The sequence below is a fragment of the Rousettus aegyptiacus genome, unplaced genomic scaffold, assembly GCF_014176215.1.
Source record: "Rousettus aegyptiacus isolate mRouAeg1 unplaced genomic scaffold, mRouAeg1.p scaffold_m13_p_4, whole genome shotgun sequence".
Lineage (NCBI taxonomy): Eukaryota > Metazoa > Chordata > Mammalia > Chiroptera > Pteropodidae > Rousettus > Rousettus aegyptiacus.
In genome coordinates this window covers 119508832-119533307 of record NW_023416307.1, presented here as the reverse complement: position 1 = coordinate 119533307, position 24476 = coordinate 119508832, and the positions used below count along the sequence as shown (strand labels likewise).

Here is a 24476-nt window from a genome sequence, read left to right as displayed (position 1 = left end):
GAACAAATATTAATGAGTTTGCCTACATGGGTCAGCCCCTCTCCTCTGCTAGACAATCCCCGCAGAGCGACAAACTGTCGCATAGCTGTTGCTTTGAGAAACTGGATTAAATTGCACAGTGCAAAGAAAAGCTCGACGTTTTTGAGATTTTGGAAGAAAAATCTCTAACCTGACTGCTAGTGGTAGGAGTTTGTAGTGGCCTCTCAGGCCTTTCTAACCCGATTCTTTTTCCTGCTGTCTTCCCTTTTGTGAGAATCTCTTCCCCTTTCTGCTTGCAGTGAGTTCTGCTCTCCTGTAGGCTACAATGTGTCAGTTGTTATAAAATCCAGGAGGTGGAGCTTAGTGACGAGGGCGAGGGCGGTGGGAGAGCTCTCTGCCAGCCCTGCAGGGCGAGCAGTCCATCCCTGGGTTCACCGGAGCTTAAGCCTTGCAGCGGGAGAACTTCTTTCTCTCTCTCTCCTGGCTTTGATCCTCACTGTACATCACACCAGAGGCGCTGAAGGGAGGGAGGATGCGAGATGACCAGTCCTTTGGCAACCTGACCATCTCCTTAGCAGAGCCTTGGAAAGCCAGCTGGGGGCTGACTGCAAGATCGAGGAGGCGCTGTGCCTCTTGTGGATGTGTGTGTATGTGTGTGTGTGTGTGAGTGGGTGAGTGGGTGTGAGTGAGGGTGTGTGTGTGTATGTGTGCATGTGCGTGACGACTGTGTGTGTGCATGTACAGATGAGTGTGCGAGTGCACACGTGAGTGTGTGTGTGAGAGAGCGTGTTCTTGGTTATTATTTTTTGGAAGAAAAATCTCGAAAATCTGGGGCAGGTTACGGTGCTCCTAGGGTGGTGGTTCTTCTTCTGCAAGAAGAGCCGACCAGACCAAGCTACTAGAGACATTTTTCGGCAAGTAAAGAGAATTTTCCTTTTAGAACAAGAGGGATTTTCCCCCTGGCTCTGCAGCTGAGTAAAAGAGATTAGCCCCTAAACCTGTGAAATCGACCAGAGCCGTGTGATTACCAAGGCTTGAGAGAGAACTCGGGAAGAAAAAGAGAAATAAATCAAATAGCCTGTCAGCGCCTGTGGCCACGTTGGAAGATGTCATCTCAAACTAAGTTCAAGAAAGACAAAGAGATCATTGCCGAATACGAAGCCCAAATAAAAGGTGAGATGCGGTCTGGGGAGTCATGCCTCCCCTCCCCTTTCCTTATTACCTTGCTTTGGCTTTTTTTTTAACCCCCCTTTTCCTCCCTGCCATCATGAAATGTTGTTATGCATCAATAATCTTATTGTGAGGAGGAACAGTGGCAGCCGTACAAGTCCAGACTGGTTTCAACTGCAGAGAGTGCTGGGGCTGGGAGTATGGATTATAGAGCAGCAGCAATCACTGCATTGCAGGTGTGAGAGGAGGATCTTACCCCGGCTTTAGGAGTGTCTCAGATACGCTATATCATCTTGGCCGTGACATGTCACTGTAAGGGCATTTTGCTAGTCACCGCCTGCTCCCTCCTCCCATGGTAAAGTCCCTTAATAGGGTGCCTGTTTGTTATGGTCTGCTATTTTCTTCTTTCTTCTTCTTGTTGTTGCTTTGCCTCTGCCCCTTTCTTTGGGCTGGGATTCACATGCATGAGCACAGGGAAGCAGTCCGGGGAGGCTGCACGGCTTTGTCAGTGTCTCTCAGGCTGGCTTGGGTTGCCATGGATTAACTGTTATGGGGCATATTGATCCACACTAATGCAGGCATTTAGGTATAAAGAGGGAGCTTGGTGCAGAAAATGTATTCTCTTGCGGTGTGCAGCCCCAGTCACCATCCGTGCACTAGCATTTAGGGTCATCAGCCTTCATTCAAAGCCAACGGCTCAGTGTGCTGTTCCGGCTGGTAGGTGCTGCCTGGCTTTCGTGGTGCCAGGGGAAGCCTGCCAGAAGGGTGGGATGACCTCTGGCTGCTTGTTCCAGCTTTGGTGCCACTAGGCACACACTCCTCTCAGAAGCCGCTCCCTAAAGCCACACTAGCAAGTAGAAGTAGGAAGCTGGACACAATTGCATAGACAAATGCAGGCAGAATCCTCATTCAGGCTAGGCTTCTCCCACCCTCATTAGTTCTAGGCTTGGCTTTGGCAAGGAAGACCTAAAAGCACCATCCACCATGCTCGCTCTTTCTCCGAGGATGTACCCTAAGGGAAGCCGGGGCCTGTGCCTCTTAGCATCTGTTTTGTTTCTGGTCATAGTTCTCCTTGCTGTGACAAGGGTGTGTTGTGGTCTGTCAGAGAGAGTGAAGACAGAATACATTTTCAGTGGGCATATTGATGCCTGCCTTTGAGGTGATGAGTGGACTATTGAGCAAGTTGGTTATTTGCGGCTCAGGCGATTTGAGGTTGCCACACCTGCTTCTAGGTGCTGTTGCAGTTTGAGACTCGGTGATCCAGGGAGGCCACTTGCCTCCCCAGGAGCGGTGGGAGGCCAGGCATCCACAGCTGCTGTACACGCTTCAGATGCTTGGGAAACTTTGGGAGGGGAGCAGCCATTAGCGGAGGGCTTCGGTTTTTTTCCAGTCTCACCAACCGTCTTGTGCTTTTTAGTTCTGGTCAAACCTGGCATGATAATCACCTTTGGGTAAACCCCAGGGCAAAATAAGCAGAAAACCTTCCTTACCCCTGGTCTCCTCCCTTTTAGTTTTCAGTTCAGTGTAGAAAACTGACTTACGATGTTTCAGTATTGCTGAAAATTTTCAAACTAGCCCTTTATTGGTCAGAGATTTGAATTCACCTGACTACTCAATACAAAAGCCCAGTTTCAGTCTTTGCATACATACTTTTTAGGGAGGTTATATTTTATAAGACTAATCGGGCTGATCTTTTAAAAACTGAGGTTCCCCTGAAAAATGCCACACTAGAGAAAGAGATGCTGAGTTTTGGACAGGTCGGGGTTTTTATAAGCATCATCTTGGTAGGCGATGTGCTGATCTTATTTTTGAAAGATTGCTGCTACCATTGAGCCAGTGAACTTTGCATGAAGATAAATGAAGCATTTGTTGCTCTGAATGATTATTTTACTTTTTATCTTTCACCTTTATTTGAACAGCAAATTAGCAAATACAAAGTAATACATTTTGCAGGAAATTTGTCCAAATGATCTTGTATCTTCCAGACACTAAACATCTCTGCATTCTGTTTACAAGAGTTTAATTTTATTCCTTTAGAGTTGACACCCACACGATTTAGGTCAGGATGCTGCTGTGCCCAAAACCATCTGGAATCTTTTTGTTCAAAATTCTATGTTCATCATCATAATTATTGTTTGTACAGGGCTCTAGAGTTTCTATGGCTTACTCCCAGACATCACTACTCTTGGCCTACACAAGATACAGAAAGGGTTTGCATGAACTCACTTTGAGAAGTGAGGAAACTGAGGCCTTCTAATGTTAAATGACTTGCCCAAGGTCACAAGGCTGGAAATGTGAGGGCAGCAGGTTTTCTGCCAGGCCCAGTGTTCCCTGATACATTGTTTGCTTGCAGCTGCCCCTTAGAGGATTGATGTCAGTGGCAGATGGCAGTTTTGTGGTTGGGCTGGCTGCCTCTTGATGAAGTTCCATTGTTTGCCGTCTTACTTTGATCCTTTGCCTTTGTTGCTTGCCTCTGAAGAATGTTTGACCAATCGCCAAACATAATGCTCGATGCCAATTACCTTTCTCCATGGGTAGCATTTGACCAATTTGATGCAAATACTCCACCTAGTTAGACAGATTTTGTCCTCTATGAATTCTGTGGGGGGAACTTTTTGATTTTTAAAAATGATACTGAGTTCGTAGACTTACTCTTTTATCTCTTTTGACGAATATGTTGACCTAACAAAGGGGAATGTTTTAAACCAGTTTATTTTTTCCTATTGTAGAAAATTTCAGATGTGTGCCTTCTCATACCTCATCAGATACTTGAATCCCTTTGATTAAATACCTGCGATGCAGTAGTATGCCATATACTTGCTCATTTTCAGTGATGGGGAACTCACTACCTCCAAAGTCCACATACTCTATCTTTGGACAGCTCTGGCTGTTGTAAACATTTTTTATGTTGGGTTAAATATGTCTCTCTTTCAACCACCTATTGGTTCTATAGCAGCTTCCCTTTGGGACTTCATAGAACAAGAAAGATGCTACTTTCCTATGACTTCCCACTGGATGTTTGGAGACTGATTATGTAGCCCTTAACTATGATCATCCTCATTTGCTGATATACGATGGTTCACTACTGCTTATCTTCACTCTCCTTTGGATCCGCTGTATTCTGGGTTGCAAACTCCAGTGCTTTTGGGTGCTTGGCACACAGAATAAATGAATGAAGCTGGCCAAGTAAGATGATTTGTGGCAGCTGGTCTGCTAGTTCAGTGAGGGCAGTGTCAGAAGGGGTAGTGGTGATTATGATGGGCCTGAGAGGACATGTCCTGTCCAAATGGGCAATCACTACTTGGATCCAACCAGTTGTTACCATTTAGGAATGTAGGCCCAGCCAGATCTTTTAGGTTTTTAACAGATGCCAGAAATCTGGATGAGAGCTTTAAACTTTTAAAGAGGTTTTGCCAAATGGACTTCCAAAAGGTAATACTATCTAAAGCCTTCTTCAAGAGTGGTATTAAATTCTAAATGGTCAGAGAATGAAAATAATGGTCACCTCTTTTAAGCTGTGTGTAATGCTTTTTATTAATATAGTCCAGGGATTGAATTAGCCTTTTTCACTGCCCATTCCCTCATTGTACCATATGTATTATATCTGCTGTATTTTTTCAATCCACTAGGCTAGGAGCCTTATCAGACAAGAAAATGAAGTGAATTTAATATGACTTGCTCTTGGTGACCCTATACTGCTCCAAATAGACGTTCCTTCCTGTCTGAGGTGCTCACCAGTGTCCCTTTATGAATCTGCTCAAGAACCATGTCAAAGAGTGATATCACATTCTCTAGTCTGGAAGTGGCAAGCTTTAATTTCATTCCTCTTTTGAAATTAGAACAACATTTCCCCATCTACAGCTTTTTGGTACCGATCCTATTTTTCACAATTCCCTCAAAGATCACTGATAGTGTTTGGTAATCTTATTTGCAGGCATTCTCAGTATCCTGGGCTCTAATTCATCTTGCTGTCAGACATAATGGTCTGTTCTACATTTATTCAGAGTTCCCATTTCCATTTCAACCTAATGGAAAATTGAAGTAGAAATTCAGTGATTGACTTTTATGTTTTATTTTTTATTACATGCCTATAATCATTTCAGGCTATCTTAATAACAAAACTGTAATTTTAAGGAAGAAAGGTAGATATTGAAGAAGATGACAGAGAATACATTCATTTATGAATTCATTTAATGAACATTGAGTATCTACTTTTTCTTAGTCTTGTGCTGGGTATTGTGAAAGATGCAAAGTATAATGCATTCTTGGCTTTCTAAGAGTCTTCTTGGAATATGGTGATAAAATTAGTGAAATAAATAAATACCCCCCCCCCCCAAAAAAAACCCCAAGCACAAAAAACTTCCAATTGCGCACCAGAGCGAGTTCACTTTTAAAGAGATGATGCCGTAGAGTGATTGGATGACCTCCTTATGAACCCTCAGTCCCTTCACCAGGATTCAATGAGGAGAGAAGGCTGGATTGGTAGAAGAATGGGGAGTAGTGGGGACTGTGGCTGCTTAGGGAGCTCACCTCGAGGAGGCGGCCATTGTTCAAGCTCCGGTCTGTCATTGCCATGAAATATGAGCCCAGAGTGGTCAGTTCTTTCAGTGTTTCAAAGGAATCTGAATTTTAAAACAAGATCGCCGGGTTTTTATTAAAATTATTTTTAATTTTTTTTTTTTGAAAACTCTTTAACTCTAAGTGTTCTTTATATATTCTGGATACAAGTCTCTTATTGAACATATGTTTATAAATATTTTCTCTCATTCTGTGTGTTGTCTTTTCACTTTTTTCGATGTTGTTCTTTGAAGCACAAAAGTTTTTAATTTTTATGAAGTTCAGAGTATTCATTTTTCTTATTTCTCTCATGCTTTTGGTGTCATATATAAGAATTCTTTTTTCAAATCCAAGGTCATGAAGATCATCTCTTAATTTTTAAATGATAGCTCAGATTTTCAAACAAACACTGTAGTGCCTGAACGAACCTATCAGAACAGTTTCAGCTCATGACCCACCAGTTTGCACCTTATGACCTAAAAGCTGAGGTCCATAAAAAGTCTTGGTGATGAGGCCTCACCCAGTTTTCCTGTTTCATCTTCAGTTGTCTTCTCTATAACAGGCCTGTGCTCTTATAATCACGTTAAATCAATCCCTTGCCTCTGAATTCTCCGTACCCTTTCCTACCTGCAAGTCTTTCCCCATTTGTGCCTTTGTTATGTCTAAAATGTCTCCCTCTCATCCCTCCTTCTTTTTTGTCTGACCAACTCCAGACCATCCTTTAATGCCATCTCAAATGATATCTTCTTTCATGGTGTCTTCCTAACTTTCCTGGGCAGAATTAGTTGTTTCCTCACATACCCGTCTATTCTGAGCCTTATTATCCTTCATTACAATTTTGTGTTTAGTCCTTTGGCTATGAACTATTGAGGGCAGAAATGCTATATTCATCTTTATTTCACCAATGTGCTTGGCACACACACAACTGGTTGAGGGAGTGGCTGATAAGTTAGTTACTAATAAGTTTTGCTCTTATAACTCATGGCTCAAGTAGTTCTTTTCTTTGACATTTGTCTTAGTCAGCTTGGTCTGCTAAGACAAAATACCATGGACTGGGTGGCTTAAACAACAGACATTTATTTCTCACAGTTCTAGAGGCTGGGAAGTGCAAGATCAAGGTGCCGGCAGATACAATTCCTGGTGAGAGCCCACTTTCTGGATTGTAGGTGGTTGCCTTTTTGCTGTGTGCTCACATGGTCGTTCCTTGGAGAGAGAGAGAGGGCTCTCTGTCTTCCTCTTCTTATAAGGGCACTAATCCCACCATGAGGATACCTCCTTCATGATCTCACCTAATTCTAATCACCTCCTGAAGGCCCCGCCCACCTCCAAATACCATCACATTGAAGGTTAGGGCTTTAACATATGAATTTTGGGAGGACACAGTCATTCGGCCCATAATAATACCTATACTTTCTGTTCCATTGAAAGCAGGGGGTTTATTGGTAAAAGAAATATTCTTCATGGTTTGCTGAATTTCCTTCTTTGCCCCTGATAGGGAGATGTTTATTAGTGGGGATTTGGTGAAGGCTGATGTGTTTAAGGCAAAGCTAATGTTTGATGTTTGTCACAGTCAAGGAGGGGTGTGGCTGGGGAGCACTGCACTCAAGGAGGCACCTCCCAGTCTGGGGAAGTCACCGGATCTGGGGGTCTATACTGGCTATTTCCAGAGTTTTCACTACCAAAGTTTATATAGGTTAGGGACGACCTTTCCTTTCTAGGAACCTCTATTATTCATTCATTTATTCATTCACCTTTCCTTTCCAGAAATCTCTATCATTCATTCATTCATTCATTCACTGTCATCCATTCAGTGACTGTTATCAGCCATGCTTTAGGCTATATAGCTTGAACTGGAGGTAATTAATTTTTACTTGGTGCTAAGTCTCCGTCATATATTCAGTATCTCATATTGTGACTCCAATAATTCCGTGAGTCATTACCAGTCAGTCCCATTTTATAGATGAAACGCCCAAGTTTGGAGGAATAAAATAAGTTGCATCGGTTGGAACTGCGAACTGTGGCAGAGCTAGGATTTAAACCAGAGTCTTCCTAACTTCCGATTGTGTGGGGAGACACGTACATGGGGAGGTAGCATGACTCTGAAACCCAAAGGTTCCTTCCTTGGTGGTCTGTGTTCCTTCCTTGGTGGTCTGTGTGTGTGTGTGTGTGGGGGGTGCATTAGGGGGAAGCGTTGCAGTCTGGGGTGGGCCTTAATCTTTGATTTCTTATCCTTTCTAACACTTCCATGCTCCTAATCCAACCTCTCCTAGTCCCCACTTGATGCCACTTAGCTGTGTCAGGTCCTTTCATTCCCACCCCAGGAGAGTCGTCTTTGGGAAAGTGCCCACTGGAAACACCCCCGTAGACCTGATGGAGGCTGCTGGATCTACCTCTGCCAACCTGGAAGAATAGAACAGGAAATCTTAGGTGTCTTCTAGTCCAACTCTCCTACTTTTTTTTTTTTCCCCATATGTGAACACTGATGTTCAGAGAAGGGTTCTGGCTTGCAGACACTTTTAGACTATATTTTCATGAGAGCAAAAGCTCTATCTGCTTGGTTTGTTGCTGTAGCCTTGTGCCTGGCATCCAGTTTGTGATCAATAAACACATGGAGTTGAATTGCTCTGGTGGGTGGGGCAAGCCCGGGTGGTGGTTTCACTTGTAAATGCTTCATTCCTGATGGTTTGTTGGTGTTTATAAAATACATTGGCTGGCCAGGAGTGGTGGCCCAAGAGGCAGAGCTGAGTGGTGCCTTGAAAAACAGGATAAGGCAAGGGTATGAGAGGGGAAGGTTTGGAGAGGTCAGGAGGAAAAGAGGTGAGACTGGTTAAGAAATTGTTTTTTTCCTTGTAGCTGCCAGGAAGGGGACAGGAGTTGATTTAAAGATTCTGAGTTTCAGAACCTCTGGCCTAATACAGGGCCCTGCAAGCTGTGTCCTGGGCTCGATTTCGCTTGTAAATGCTTCATTCCTGATGGCTTGTTGGTGTTTATAAAATATCTCGGCTGGCCAGGAGTGGGATTTTGGCTCCGTTCTCTTAATTTGTTTAATCATTAGGCAAATTTGTGTTTAGAGTAGTGTTCCCTGAGGTATATTCCATGAGATTGGATGTCAAGAGGCGTTGGGTGGAAAAAATAGTTCTGTGGTCAAATAGATTTTGGAACTTCTAGCATAAACTGAGTTTAATAAGTTTGTTTCCCACAGGATTTCTGGGAGCCTTGAATGTGTTAAGTGTGAATCTCCAAGATGGGGTCATGCGCTTTCTTCGAACTTATTCAATCTTATAGACCTTTTTTGTTGACTGTCTCTCAAGATTATTCCTGAGATCACATTTTGGAAAATGTGAGCCTACATGATTTGTGGATTATTCAGATTCTTTCTCTTTTTTCCTTTTGCCAAGTTACCTAATTTTTATACTTCTTTTGGAGGGCAACTTGAAGAGAAGAAGTAAAACAAATGCATATCCAGCTCAGCTAAGTGATATCAGCATGGTGTTTTGAGGTCACTTAGGAAATGTGGGTTTTGACATTTCCAATTACAGAGCACTCAGCCATTGATTTAAATGGTAAGTTGGTGACAGCTCACCCCGATCAATATGCATGGCATGTGCGTGTGTGCCCTTCTGTGCGTGACAGTAAGGAGGTGCACTCAGCTGGCAGCAGGCAGTGTTCAAGGTACCTTGAATGGACGTCAGAGGTGTTGCCCCTGGGATTGTACATTTGATGCCAGGTGATAATGGTGCAGGTGAACACACAGAAGCGCACAGCTGATTGTGCCTCAGAGTGAACAGATCTCAGCTACAAATCCATGTGCACAAGAAATACATTTCATTTTTTTGTAACTCGATTTCCAGTTCACATTTCTATTCTTTTGGGGGTGGCAGAAATAAATCTAAGTCGATTTGGGGTTTTTCTCCTGCTTCCTCCAGTGTTGTGTCCCAAGTCCAGGGGAACGGAGGCAACACCAAGGGGCATCTGTTGTGGTTTTGTGGCTACCGAGTTATCCTTCTTCGTGTTGGGTCTTCAGTGGTCTGTCTGTGCCAGTGAGTCTCCTTTTTCCAAGCCCTGAGGTTTCTTCATGTGTCACCATCTTCAGCTCCTTCCATGTGATTTGCAGGCACTAGGGGTCATCCTGGGCCTCACATGCCATGCTGGTGGTGAGGGACTGGACATTTGTATCAGGCCTGTCTTGCCATGTCCAGCACTCGCTCCTGGGGCTCTGCCTGAGGAAGTGGCCCAGCTCCTCTCTGTTCTCAGATTCTGCAGATCTATAAGGTGTGTTCCTTCATCGCCCTCTCTCTCTGGGCTTATTTGGTAGAATTCAGATTATTTTCTTACAGACCCGCAAAATCTACATACACCTTGCTTTACTGACTTTCTGAAATCTTTACCCATGTGTCTTTATCCATGCATAGGGCAAAAAGGGGGAATGGGGGTAAGAGGGGGTGATATCCTGGCACTTTGTCATTGAACATTCTCACAGCTATTGTCCATATCCCACATTCTTTTTATTCTCCCTGAGGGCAGACTTTTGAAAGTTAAAAGCCAAAAATTGACTCTTTCTCTGTGTTATCCCAGAGGCAATAAACACAGAATGCTCTCCTTGCCTATATTAGGTCCAAGAGGTCTAAGGAAATATGGAAGAAAACCTTTAATGTTTCAAAACATTAATTGCAGTGAGTTTCCTTCTTTTTCCATCTGCACCATCCTGGCTACCATCACCTCTTTCTGGGAGCATGGCAATATTCTCCTAACTCAGGGTTTCTCACCCTCCACACTGCTGACATTCTGGGCTGGACCATTTCTCATTGTGGGACTGTTTTGCACATGTGAGATGTTAAGCAGCATCCCTGGCCTCTTCCCACTAGATACCAGTAGCGCTTCCCCTCCCCCAAGTTGTGGTAACCAAAAATATTTCCAGATATTGCCAGATGTTCCCTGGGGGAAGCGAGGCAAAATAGGCCCCAGTTGAAAGACACTATCCTAACTGGTCGCCCTGCTTCTTCTCTTGTCCTCCTAGTCTGTTTCCCCCACAGCAGCCAGCAGTAATCCTTACACAGTTTAATCATATCACTCCCAGGTTCCAGACCCTCCAGTAGCTTCTCACAGCATAAGGGTCAAATCTAAATCCTTAGCTTGGCTTATAAAGCCGTCATCTGCCTACCTCGGCTACCTCACCTCTCCACTCTCTTGGTTCCTTTAATCCTCCAAGCTTGTACCTGCCCCAGGCCTTTGCACTGAGCTTTTCCCTTTTTCTGGAATTCTCTTCCCCTGGATTGTCACTTGGCTGGCTCCTTCTTGGTATTCAGCTATCAGCTGTCATGTCAATTCCTGACCACCCAATCTTTAAAAAAAAAATTTTTTTTTTAATGGTGACATTGGTTAACGAAATCCAGTAAGTTTTAAGTGTGCAATTTAATAGGAAGTCATATGTATTTTGCATTGTATGTTCACCACCCAAAGTCAGATTTCTTTTTGTCACCACGTATTTGAATTAACCCCTTTTATCCCATCTACCTCTCCCCCACCCGCACCCTCTAGTAACCACTAGTCTATTGTCCATGTCCATGAGTCTCTGTTTGTCATGTTTGTTTGCTGCTTTTAAGTTTTATATCCCACATATAAGTGATATCATGTGGTTTTCAACTTTTTCTGTCTAGCTTATTTCACTTAGTATGATTATTTCATAGTCCTTCCATGTTGTTGCAAATGGCGGTATTTCATCTCTTCTTATGGTTGAGTAATATTCCATTGTATATATGCACCATAGCTTCTTTAACCAATCATCTACCATAGGACACTTTGGTTGCTTCACAGCATAAGGGTCAAATCTACCGTAGGACACGGTGGTTGTTCTGGCCACCGTGAATAATGCTGCTATGAACATCGGTGTGAAAATATCTTTTCAGATATATTTTCAAGTATTTGGGGCTAAATACCCAGTAAAAGGATTGCTGGATCATATGGTAGATCAATTCTTAGTTTTTTGAGGAACCTGCATACTGTTTTCCATAGTGGCTGTACAAATTTGCAGTCCCACCAGCAGTGTATTAGGGTTCCTTTATTCTCCTCATCTTCTCCAACACTTGTTATTACTTGTCCTGTTGATAATAGCTATTCTAACAGATGTGAGATGGTATCTCATTGTGGTTTTGATTTGCATTTCCCTAATCACTAAGTGAGGTTGAGCTTCCTTTCATATTGGTTGGCCATTTGTATATCTTCTTGGGGGAAGTGTCTCTACAGGTCCTCTGCCCATTTTTTGATTGGATTTTTTTTGTTATTGAGTTGTATGAGTTCTTTGTATATTTTGGATATTAGGCTCTTATCAGAGGCATTGCTTGCAAATATGTTTTCCCATTTGGATGGTTGTCTCTTTAGCTTGTTGACAGTTTCTTTTGCTGTGCAGAGCTTTTTGGTTTGATTTAGTCCTATTCATTTATTTTCGCTTTTACTTCCCTTGCCTTTGAGGTCAAATTCATAAAATTCTCTATAAGTCCAAGGTCCATGGTTTAGTTTTCTTCTATGCAATTTATTGTTTCAGGTCTTATAATTAGGTCCTTAATCCATTTTGAGTTAATTTTGGTGTGTGGTGATAGGCAACAGTCTAGTTTCATTCTTTTGCAAGTGGCTTTCCAGTTTTCCATTTATTGAAGAGGCTTTCTTTCTCCACTCTATGCTTTTGGTTCTTTTGTCGAAAATTATTTGCCTATATAAACATGGGTTTATTTCTGGACTCTCGATTTCGTTCCACTGGTCTGCATGTCTGTTTTTCTGCCACTACCATGCTGTTTTGATTATTGTCACTTTGTAGTATAATTTGAAGTGGGGCAGAGTGATGCCTCCAGCTTTGTTCTTTTTTCTCAGCTGACTAATCTTAAGTAGCCATGGAGTGACTATTGGATCTGCTTATATGAATTCTAAGCAAAGTACTTATGGCTATATGATATTTTTCCGTTGTTTATTTCTTCTCTTTACCAGAATTGAAAGTCTATAAGAACGAGATTTTTGTTTCTCTTATTCATCTGTGTTTTGTTAGCACCTAGAACATCACTTGCTGTATAACAGGTCATCATAATATCTATTGAACGAATGAATGTGTGAACATATGTGTCCTTGTGATAGACTTTGCACACAAGCACATGTAGATGTTCTGCTTCAGGGTGCATGGGATTAGACTGGGAATTTCAGTCTAGAGGCACATAATGAAGCAGAGCCAAGCTTTCCCTAAACCTTGACTGAGAGATAATTCAGGAAGAGGAAGAATCCACAGAAGGGACAATTGTAACTGTGCAGAGCCATCCAGCTGATGGCTTAGAGGGCAATGGGGGAGAGACACCAGGTTACACTTGCAGGGGTACTACAGGGATTCCAATATTTTTTGTTAATTGAATGTGTCTGATACAAGAACATAAGAATATGTAAAATATAGTTCCCATCCCTGTCTTTGGTGGACTTATAGTTTTCCAGGAAAGATAATTACAAACATAGATTTTTCAATTACAATACAGTATAGTAAATTCCAGCACTGGGACAGTGCTGGAACCGAACCATGCACTGGAAGCTCAGAGTGAAAGTGACAGCTTTGACCAGGAGAGCTAGAGAAATTCTTATAGAAAAAAGGAGTTTTGAATAGGGTTTTGAGGGATGGGTAGAAGCTCTCCAGATGGTAAAAGCATTAATGAAGAAAGAACAGCATGGGGAAAATCATGAGGGTCATGAAAGGGCCTGGGTACTTGGGAAATGGTGAGTCGTTTGATGTGGCTGAAATCCAGAGCAGGTGGAATGGAGTGGCGGTGGGAGATGAGACTTGAAATAAGAGGAGGTTGAAGTTCTTTTCTAACTGTTAGATCTTGTGACTCTCTGACCTTGTAGATGGTAGATGAAAGTCTTTTTAATAACTTTTTTTTCTGATTATGGATGTGTTTATACTCATTATTTTTAAAGTTTTGAAAAGGTATAGAAAAGTATAAATAAGAAAAAAGATCTAGAAGCCACTACCTCAGGTAATCACTATAAACATTCAATCTATTACCTTCCAGATTTCATATCTCTATCTATCAAATCTGTCTTATATCTATAGGTAACAAATATGGGATGATAGCTGTTTCATAGAAAGATATAAAAATAAAGTCGATAGGCAGATTGTCATAGGCCTGTAGGCCTATGGCTTGAAATAGACAGAGTATGGCCTAAAAATAAATAGACTTTCCAAGTAAGAACATTAATCAATACACATTACCTTCCACATATTTAGATGGTCGTTTATGGCAGGGATTGTGGTTTTAGCTTATGATGGCCACTTCTCTCCCCTCGAATTTGTATAAAATTGGGGGAAACTAAGCACACTTATCAAAAACTTCCCTCACTCAGACATCTATAATAGCTACTTTCATCTAAAATTTTCCCCTTTCTCAGTCCCCTATAGTCTCACTTCCCTTCTAGTCCCTAGGCAGTAGTTCCTGCCTTTGGCAGGAAGTATTAAAGAGTCTTGTCTAGGGTGAAGAATTCAACCTTAGCAGCAGGTCACCCTCCCTGCTGGTTCACTTTTACCTGTTTTCTGCCGGAGTCCTTGGTCATCACTAGTTCTGGGATTCTTGATTGCTGGTCTTCTCCCAACACTGTTACCGTGCTATCCCCTGGCTTTGATGGCCAGCGAGGCGATTTTCAGAATATAGTTTACTACAGATCAGTACATTTTCCAAACTTTTTCTCAGAGAGAAAGGCCTGTAGGCATGGGGAGTTCTTACTGAGAAATTGGAGCTCAGAGGGAGGGGATAGCTCTGTAGGGGGACCTTCCATAGCTTAGAGTGCCTTACGAGGAACCAGAGAGAAAGAGATGACATGTGAGACCCTTACCAATGAAACAGTTTAGCCACCTTTGAGGACACACAAGAGTGGATGTTGCTTCTCTGATTTTATCTGTACGAAAGAATGCAAACTAACAGCAGCACGACTGCTTTGCAGCTCTCACCTACCTCAGTAAGACGTTTCTAAGCAGAGTTGGCCAGTATATTACTTTTTACTGTACATGGTCTTTATTTTGATCAATGGCCTCTCCAGACAGTATGTTTTGGATCTCCTGAAGATATATCATCTTGGGGAAACTGAGGCAGAACAACAGTCACTCTCTGGCTTCTAACACCTGGTAACGGATTACTCCTTGACCTCTTACCCTGGCCATTTGGACTCCTGACCTTTTGCCTGGTTGTGGTCTTTTGAGTTTGTTTATCCCTTGACCCTCAGCTTACCTAGGGCTATAGTCATGGCTTGATCCTCTTGACTCCGCTCCACCCTGAATATCTCTGTCTTGCTGGACTTCATACTTGGCATAATATCGCCATTGAAACTCTGCGCCAAAAATGATGGAGGCCCTACTACTCTCTGCCAGAAGCATAGATTTGTTTTGCTGTAGGGAATAGTGGGAAAGAAATGTTAAGACTATGGTGGGCCAGTTTACTTTGATTTAGTTTAACAAATAGTTACTAGTTCCCACTATGTTCCCTGCCTTCATAGGAGAAAGACAAATTTTAACCTGTGATTACAAAAATGTTGAGTGTTGTGAAAGGTTGGTACAGAGTTCTTGGGGGAAGCTATAGCAAATGGATCTAAATGATTAAACACATTATAGATGATTTCTGACATTGATCTGTAAAGCTGAATTGGCCAAGTTTATCTCACCACCATTATTTTCTGAGCTATTAAGGATCTGGATAGAAACATCTTTTCATTTAGAGAAAGGTCAGAAGCCATCAAAATATTTAAGGGGTCAGGTATATCAGTACTTCTAAGAGAAACACACAACTCTTGGTGTGAAAGATCACAATGATTTCAGAAGAGGAATTTCATAATAGTTATACTCAAGATGGTAAATACAATCATGACGTACATGTTTTTAAGGTGAAATTAAAGCCAGGGATCAACTGAAGGGTGGAAATCCATCCTGGTTGGACAGAGTTACGCTAAAGTCACAGAAAGTAGGTGAGACGAGAATGCGGGTTTTGGAAGGAGGCACCTGTGATATGGCGGGAACTGTGCTCTGTATAGAATCATACAGACGTGGGTTTGAGTCTTGGCTGACAGCTTATCAATTGAACCATATTGGATAAGTCTTTTCTTATCCAAAATGATAAGGAAAATAAGGATAATACCTCACCAGTTTCCTTATTTGAAAAATGGGGATAATGATTAGCTCACTGTTGTGTGTGTGTGTGTGTGTGTGTGTGTGTGTGTGTGTGTGTGTGTTACAATCCTGGTTTTGTTTTGTTTTTTTAAATGTGTGGCTTTATGTATTTGGGTGTGTATTAAAGAGGCTAAGAGTTATTACTGATTGATAATGATGTTTACTCTTGGGGACTAAGAATAAGGTAGAGGTCAAAGGTGGGGGCAGGATGATGGTGGCAGGGAACAGTGGACGGGAGAACTTTTCCCCATCTAAAATAATGAGTGTGAGTACTTTTCTAGTTAAAAACCCACAAATCTGACAATAAGTACAGAATTTATTGATACATTTTTCTGCTTTGGAGGATGTTCAAATATCAGCTGATCTATTAAAGGAAAGAAAGAAAAAAGAAAGAAGGAAGGAAGAAAGAAAAGAAAAGAAAAAAGACAGACAGACACCTCCGAGAGATATTTAGGTTATCTTAACATCTTGTGGAGTTCATTATATATTGCAAGAATGGTTGCTGAAATGAATCGTATTACTTTACTGGACTATTCCCCTATGTTGAGTGGAAGGTGTCCCCCCCCACCCCCCACCCCCCACCCCACTCTTTTAAAATTCTAAGAGATGGGAATAGAGGTGGAAGATTCAAGCCCAACCATTTAAGTTATTTGGTTTAAATCAGGAGCCATTGTGGTGCTGTGTCCAGAGTCTGGAATTTAGAGTCACAAGACCTGATTTTCTATTTCTGATCTGTCTTTTGAACGAGACACGTAAAATGAGGCGTTACCTGCCTTAAAGGCTGATTGCCATAAAGATCAAATGAGGTGGTGTGTGAGAAAGTAAACTCTATAGAGTTCTGCAGAAATGTTAATTATTTCTATTTATGCCTAGCTCCTCCCCTGGACATGCTGCTATTACTGTGGGATTGTTTATGTGTCTGTTTCCCGGTGAGCTCCTTGAATGCAGGGGCCTTATTTTATTCATTGGTGAATTCTTCTACCTAGTGCCTGCCACACAGGAAGCATTCAAAATAAGTTCTGTAATGGCTATCAAGGGTAGAAAAATAAATGTACAGTTAGGTTTAGGGTTATGAAAAATATTAAGATGCTCTTTCAGGAAACTCTCTGCCTTCCAGTTCTATTTAAAGGAATTAACAAAAAAATCATTCAAGTCCACAACAGAAGTGATATTGCTAGGAGAAAGAACTTCATTAAGGAAAATCTAATTGCTCGGTTTTCTAAAGAGACAGAGGTATATCTTTCCATCCTCATTACTGTCGAAAGCTGGACGGCTGGTTCCAAGGAGGGCAGGGTAAATAAAAAGAGATTGTAAAAAGATAAATCCTGATACTCCTGGAGAAAAGTCTCCCAAGAAACAAGAATGCCCCCTAGATCACCACTTTCCTTTATTATTTGTCAGAATCCTGAAATAAGCCTTCTCTGGGTTCCTCAGACAAAGGTCCTCTTTGGCCTCTACCCCAGACTGTGGTGGGTAATCCACAAAGTCCCTTATTTCCCGTGGAAGTGGGAAAATGGCCAGTTGCTTGACAAAACTGGAAGGATTATCTGAAACTCAACTTGGGGACTCTGGTACCTCTAAGACCCGGATAATTATCATCTGAATGGGTGGGGGAAGGACTGGAGCCAAGCCTAGAAACAGCCGTGGTGTAGTTTTGCAGTTAGGAAAGAGGGGACCAATCTCAGCTTTGGGCCTTTGGATCCTTCTCCAGTACTTCCATGAATCCGTGCTTTCTTTCTCTCTCCTGCTCCAATTTCCTAAGTATGGGTCAGCCCGGGAACACCATTAGATGGGGTCATAATTGTCTAAACAAAGGGTGATTGTTGCATGGTCTATTGTTGACCTAGGTGAAGTCTCCAGTCTTGACAAAAGGCTCTACCCTGTTCAATGTTGAAACAGTATTTAGATGAGGACATGAGAATGCCCATCCAGTACGAAAATGTTAGGAAACCAAGGAAGGCAGGCTTAGTAATTGGGAATGTGGTCATTAATATCAAAATGCCCACGGTTTGCATCCCAGCTTTGCTGCCTTCTGGCTATGTGACTTTGGGCAAGTCTTTTCATCTCTTTGAGCCTCAATTTCCTCATTTATAAAGTGAAGTTCATAATCCAATCTCAAAAAGTTATCTAGGTGGTTAAATGAGGTAATGCATGTAAAGCCCTCTGCAAGGGCCTGGCACGTAGTAAGGACTCAGTCAGTGTTAGCTAGTGTTATTAATAATCACAACTACAAGGGTAATACTGCAGGTCCTGGAGTCCAGTAAATCTGGGCTCAAATTCCAGTTGTGCCACTTACTAGTTGTGGGCAAATTGTTTAACCTCTCTGAGGCTCAGCTCTCTGTACCTCTGTAAAACAGGAACAATGTACCGACCTTAGGCATTTCTGTAAAGCCTTCATGCTAGAATAGACACATGGTAGGTGCTCCATAAACAGTGGTTACCATTAAGAGAAACAGCACACTCTGCAGTGAACAGAACCAGGATGCCCAGAATGGAATACAGAACTGACTCTAAAAATGTAAAGTTTTTACATTTTAAGGAAAACTACCAGCCTTTCAAGAGAAGCTAAACCTTTTTAGATACTGAGCCCTGAGAGAAATTTCTCCTGTGGATAGATAGAAATGTGAATAGGTTAATAACAAATTGGCCTTTGGCTAGTTAGGATGCCAGATCTTGACCCTGACCTTAGCGCCTCCCCAAGAAGGTCCAGAGGGAAATAGATAATAGAAGCTACTCATGGGGAAATGAATGCCCATACTGAAGCTGCAGCTCAGGTCCCCAGTGTAGAAGTCTAGTGAGCTGTTCCCCATGTGCAGAACTCTTTTGGCTGAGGTGGATTGGGCACAAATGCCTCCTCTCCAAACCTGTACAAGGTAGCCAATACTTGCCTGGAGCTCAAACCTGTCCTTCCTTGTAGGGACCAGTTGGGACAACTGCCTTGACTTCTCTCTGAGATGCCACTAAATCTAATCAGCCACAAGGGAGAAGAGAGAGTTAGAAGTCTAGACCCACCCCGACATGACTTTTGTCCTCCTTGGAAGTACAACCTCCAGGAATTTTAGTCTACAAAGGTGCCCTAGAACCTGGCTAGTCCATAGTATTATTTACTTTAAATGGGTGGACTTCCATGCCCTTAATTATGACCCTGACTTGGAAGAAGTGAATAGAGTTGGTCTTCAGCTCACTAGAGGTCAATATCCTCTCCCTCCCCGTCCTTGTCCATCATTCTTCTAATGCTCCAATAGTTTAACAGCCACGCCTATGGTCAACTCAGGGCGTTACTATCTTCCTCTGTTGAAGAAATCAGTGAAGAATTGATGATGTCCAGCCTATATCTTCAGCACTGCTCCATTGTGTGCTTGCCATGCAGCCAGGAGCTGGGTAGTTCAGGCTCCAAGGATTTAAGAATACCTCTTTGACATTTTTCTCCTTCTCCAGATATTTAAAGCAGCTCAAGGCTAAATAAAAAAAAATTCAACTTATTTTTTTCCAGACCAGTGTTGATCCCAAGCAAGAGGTAGTGTGCAGGCCAGTGATGCAGTCATTGAGATGCACAACAAAATTGGGCAAATTCGTAGAAAAATCTGTATTTCTGACTCTTTGAAAACAAATTGGACAATCTGGCTGCACTGGGGCCCCACATGGTAACCAGTCAGCCAGAACTGAGTAGCAGCTGCCATTTTCAGATGAGGCATGCATCTTTGAGTCTCTACCACTTCCTGGGCCAGGATATTTGGGTCCCCACACTTCCTTATCTCACATCCGATGCTTCGCTCATTTACCTAAGCTTCCTGGTTTCTATAGGCAGTTGGATTTGCCATTTCTGGATAAGGCCAAGAAGTTATATTCTATTTTCTGTCTCAAATTATGCTCATCAGATGGGGTTGTACAGTGAGAATTGCATGATAGCATAACAGATGTTTTAATGTCTATGATATAAAAATGCCTCTAACTTGCCACCATCCTTGCAATGACTCCTTGTCATTATTTTCAGTAAATTTTTCTTCACTTCTCCTCAAGAATGTGTTCAAAGTTGGAGTCAAGGGCAAGACCTTTCCCCCAAAGGAAAAGTGGTGCAGCAGCGTTTGCCTCTGACCCATTCTTGAGGGGAACCGGTGGAGCGTGGGCAAGAGGGCCCTTCAGCTGCTTGAGGCCATTAAGGACCCAGTGATGTGGTGGGTGGTGGCCTTAGCCACCCCTATAGTAGTCATCACAACACACTTTTAGTAGTTAAAAATCCCTCAATGTAAGTTGATAGTTCGAACACCAAAGCACAGTTCACTTACATCATTTCTGCGCAAACAGTGTGGTCCAAGAACTCTACATTAGACTCTGAAGGCAGACAGACTCAGGACTAAATTCCAGCTTCATCACTAAGTTTCCATCTCCTTAAAATGGACACCTCATGGACCCTTGTGAGGATTAAATGAAATAATTCACACTTGGTATTTATCCCAGTGTCTGGAACACTTAAAGGTGTTGTTCTCTGTTATTATTCCTATCCAGATTTGGAGAGCTTGATATGACCCAAAAGTGAAATTTAGAGCATCCATAGCAGAACCAGCAACTTGCCCCATTAGTATGTTTTGTCTGGCCTTTGGAACATTTACAAAAGTGAGTTAGTTTCCAACATTTAAAAATCAAGTAAGTTTTTAAGAGAATGAGGAGAGTTCACATAAAAATCCAGATTTCTGGCATTTCTTATGAAATGGGAAGGTCTGGAAACACTGGGCCCTCAATCTCAGACAAAGGCCAAAATTGGCTGCCCCTTTCCAACAGGGCATGGGCTCTTCTTTGCTCCAGGGCCCACCTGGTTCACTTCACTCTTTTGTTACCTGCTTAGCTCTTGTGGGTATTTGAGTTTTTGATCTGGAGGAATGGATCAACCTTTGTTCAATCCTCCATAAATGTTTCCAGCAACTGGGTTTCAGAGAAGGTAGACAGTAGGTCATTTTAATGGCTAATGCCCCAGTGCCAGCTGTATTATCATTTAAGCACAGAACCCTCTGCTCCAACCATTCGTGGGGCAGAGGTAAGGTCAAGGTCCTCTTAAAAGATTGTGGGAAACTAATGAAAGATTTGTACCTGTGAACAATGGCCACTTCATCACAACTTGGAGGTTGGCTAAGATTTAGTAAGAAAAAAATGTAAAGTCTTGCCCTTATGTCTAAACACTCAGCTGTCCGGTACAGACTAGGGATAGATGTGCTTAGCAGCAGCACTTGTAAAAAAGACTTGAGGTTCTTGTGGACAATAAGTTTGGTGTGAGTCATGGGGAGGCAGCTGCCAAAAAAATCTAATCTGATTTTGGCCTGGGTTTGTAGAAGTCTAGTGCCTGGAAGACCTTTCCAACAATTAGAGCTGTCTTAAAGGGACAAGCAGGCAGCTTCAGGAAGGCTTTGATCTCTCTGGCAGTGTTGGAGGCTGGGTGATATGTCCCTGGAAAAGATGGTCAGAGTGGGGATTTAGGCATCAGAAGGCAATTTGTTCTAGACATTGACATACAATGTTTCTGCTAATGCTAAGATTCTGCTTTCTGCAGCTCAGTGAAAGAAGACAATTTTCTTAACAAAAGTGAAAACCTTGACATGTTGAAGATGCTGATTGGATGCAGCCATTTTGATCAGGGCATTGGCCCTCCTTCATCCCTGAACCTCTTCTCACCTGCATCCCCATCCCTTACCCCCTGCCTCATTTCTCAGAGATAGAGGGGGTAGGGGAAAGGATCTGTTTTGCACATTACTGGTGGTAATTTGTTTAAGCTGAACTTTTATGCAGAGCTTGCAAACTGACGGCACACAGGCCAAATCCAGCCCTCAGATGTGTTTGATTTGGCCTGTACTGAGTCTTTGAAAAGCGAATTAGACGCCAACATGTAAAAATGAGATTTCATGTAGAATCTGGATTCCTAGCACCTTAAAAAAAAAAATAAGGTCTGGCAGCACTGGCTTGTGTTCCCACGTGGCAGCAAGGGCTGGATCTGAGCACCTGACTGTCCTTCTTTGACAGGATTTGAGCTTAGTTGGCCACTGTCCTCATCCTTCTAACCTTGCTTGCTCTACTAGTTCACCTGACTTCCCAGGCCTTCTATAGGTAGATATTGGAGTTAGCAACCCCTGGTGTAGTGGTAGTTATTTATTTATTTATTTTATTTATTTATTTTTTTTTGATCAAAATGTTATTGAACTTTATTATATAAAAAGTCACAGATTAATTTTCTCCAACTTTTGGGGGAATACCACGTTTAGGATAATCTCACTTCCAATATAGCCTTTGTGGTATACCTGGAATTCACTTTCTAGGAGAGTCAGGGGCCTACCTCAGAGAGAAGTAGGCATCTTCAGAGCAGCTGGAACCAAGACAAAATCTATATTTCAGGAAAGTCTTGCTGTAGGTGTCAAAGCAATGCAGATCAAGAATGTAAACAGCACCAGCAGGAGCATCAAACTGAAATTTTCCTCCCAGGACTAACTCTGTATCATATGTTTCACTCTAGGGAACAGAAAAGTTATGCATTTATTTAAGCATGAACAATACATTAGGTACTAGTTCATTTTTAAGGCCATATCAAAATGGCTTGCATGGTCAGAGACATTCTTAAGGTATAGTGTTGGACTCTTCTCGCTCATCTCAACAGTGCGGTAGGCAGCTGGGAGTCCATAGGGGTGGGTTGGGGAGCAGAGATGCCCCTAAAAAGTACCCATGGCTCATGTACCACCTGCCGCCAATTCCGGTATCTCAGCAAACACCCCCAGCTGTTCTTTTGAACTGCTCCAAGGCTCCCGATGGTTTCTTATATTGATTGAAATCTTCATCTTTATAACTCTTCTACTCTGGGCCAGTTCTAGAGCTATGCAGAACAATGGCTTCTTCTTCCACAGCACGGCCCTACAGATATTTGCAGACAGTGGGGTCACCCTTGGGCTGAGTGACGGAGGTGGAGTGGGGGCGGGGAGTGGAGAGCCCAGATGGATTTAATGAAGGTGGTTGAGGCAGCATTGCCCTCATATGGGTTCTGAGCTGGTTGACTTCTGCTTGGAAGCCTGAGTTTCCAAAGGCTCTTATGCTAGCTTCAGAACCTCTCTGGTGGGTGCCAGGGTCTGCAAGGGACCAATAAGAAATGAATCTTCATAAGAAGTTTTGGTATTTGGTGGTAGAAATCGCAAGAACTTCACCAGAAGTAAGTGCTGTTAGGTTAATGTGCAATGGGTGTTGGGAGTCCAGGGGAGTGAGGCCTACCTGTAGGTCTATTGGTGGGCTCCCCACTCCAAGATGGAACTTGCCAAACCCTCACCCAGCTTGAGTCTGTCTCTCTGCCCTAGGTTCTCACACTGAAATTGGCCAACCTGGGACTTCCGAACCCTTAGTGTCCCTCTCCAGTACCACTGCTTTGCAGAATGGGCCCCTTCTCTGTGGGACCCCAGGCTTACCACCTAGGAAATGCCCTGCTGATCTGAGTTATTTCTAGTGCAGATGAAGGTCTTGTCTAGCTCTCCATGATACAGCTATCAGGTGGCAGTTTTGTGTTTTTACTGTAGTCGCCTTATTGTATCCTTTTGTTGAGTCATCTTTTGAGTGTTATTTCCCGTTCACATTTTCCTAAAGAAGAAAAGTGAAGCTTTTTTTAAAAAGGCCTGCCTTTACTAAGGGCCTTTCTTTCATAGATAGTAGTGGTATTGCGAATTGTGAGAATTCCAAGAAGGTGTTATCTCTTGAGAATGGCAGGGATTCCATGTAATTATACTTGGCACCTGGAAGATGCTGTGGTCTGTATGGGGCAGGGTGGGTGGTGGTGGAGAAGATGAGCAGGCACCATTTTAAATGCCTGGAGAGCGTGAGGATTGCAGGATGTGGGTGGGTGGATGGGTAGTGTTTTCATGTGTCCATTTCCATTCCCACTTTCTTCCCTCTGTCCCCTTCCCCACACTCCCCACTTCTTGTTTTCAAAAAGGAATTGATGACATCCATTTGTAAATGGGATGACATATCAGCATAATGTCATTGCTGCTTTCTAGTCTGGGATCCTGGCCATTCCCTATCCAACATGCTCGGCCTTCCTCGGGTACTTCCATAGGTCTGAGTTAGAAAGAGAGAGGTCTTGTGTCTCAGTGAGTTGTGTTATTAACTGGGCTTGGGTAGCACTTTGTGACAGAATCCGGATGGTGCAGTAGGTGTTACGTGGAAGGGCTAAGGGCACGGAGCTTATGTGTGTGGGGAGTGAGGAGGGTGGTGGTCAGATGTTTCTTCTGCAGGAGCATCTGTCCCATTCAGAACCCCATGGCTTGTGAAATGGCTTTGCATGAGGAAACAATCTATCTAGTGCCTATGTCACTCCTGTGTAGTGTGGGGAGCTAATCAAAACTTCAAGAGGAGAAGTGCTTGTCTTCCATCCAGAATCAAGATTAATTGATGTTCCTTAATGGAAACAAATGGAATTTCTCAGCAACCCTTCCCGTTAAGCTTACAGTTGAGCAGTTTTCCATGAAGGCCCACTGAGTTTTTCAGACTCAGCAGGTTCTTGGAAACAATTGACCTCTCGAAGCCATTTGTGTCTTTCCTCTGAATGGCTGGTGGGAAATGGAGAGAAAAT

The 24476-nt window shown here is 42.7% G+C and overlaps 1 protein-coding gene across 6 annotated transcripts in view; it reads left to right on the top strand.

The window, feature by feature from the left end:
- Positions 1–352: 352 nt before the first annotated feature.
- SRGAP3 (SLIT-ROBO Rho GTPase activating protein 3) overlaps positions 353–24476 on the top strand; it is a 228604-nt gene continuing 204480 nt past the window's right edge. For 2 of the 6 annotated variants that reach the window (XM_016134853.2, XM_036218675.1), the window contains exon 1: positions 354–1152. In XM_016134853.2, the coding sequence (XP_015990339.2) occupies positions 1086–1152 (67 nt within the window). In that variant the 5' untranslated portion in view covers positions 354–1085. Of the gene's footprint in view, positions 1153–24476 lie in introns of all 6 variants that reach the window. The other 4 variants (XM_036218676.1, XM_036218677.1, XM_036218674.1 and 1 more) reach the window with 3 other exon arrangements.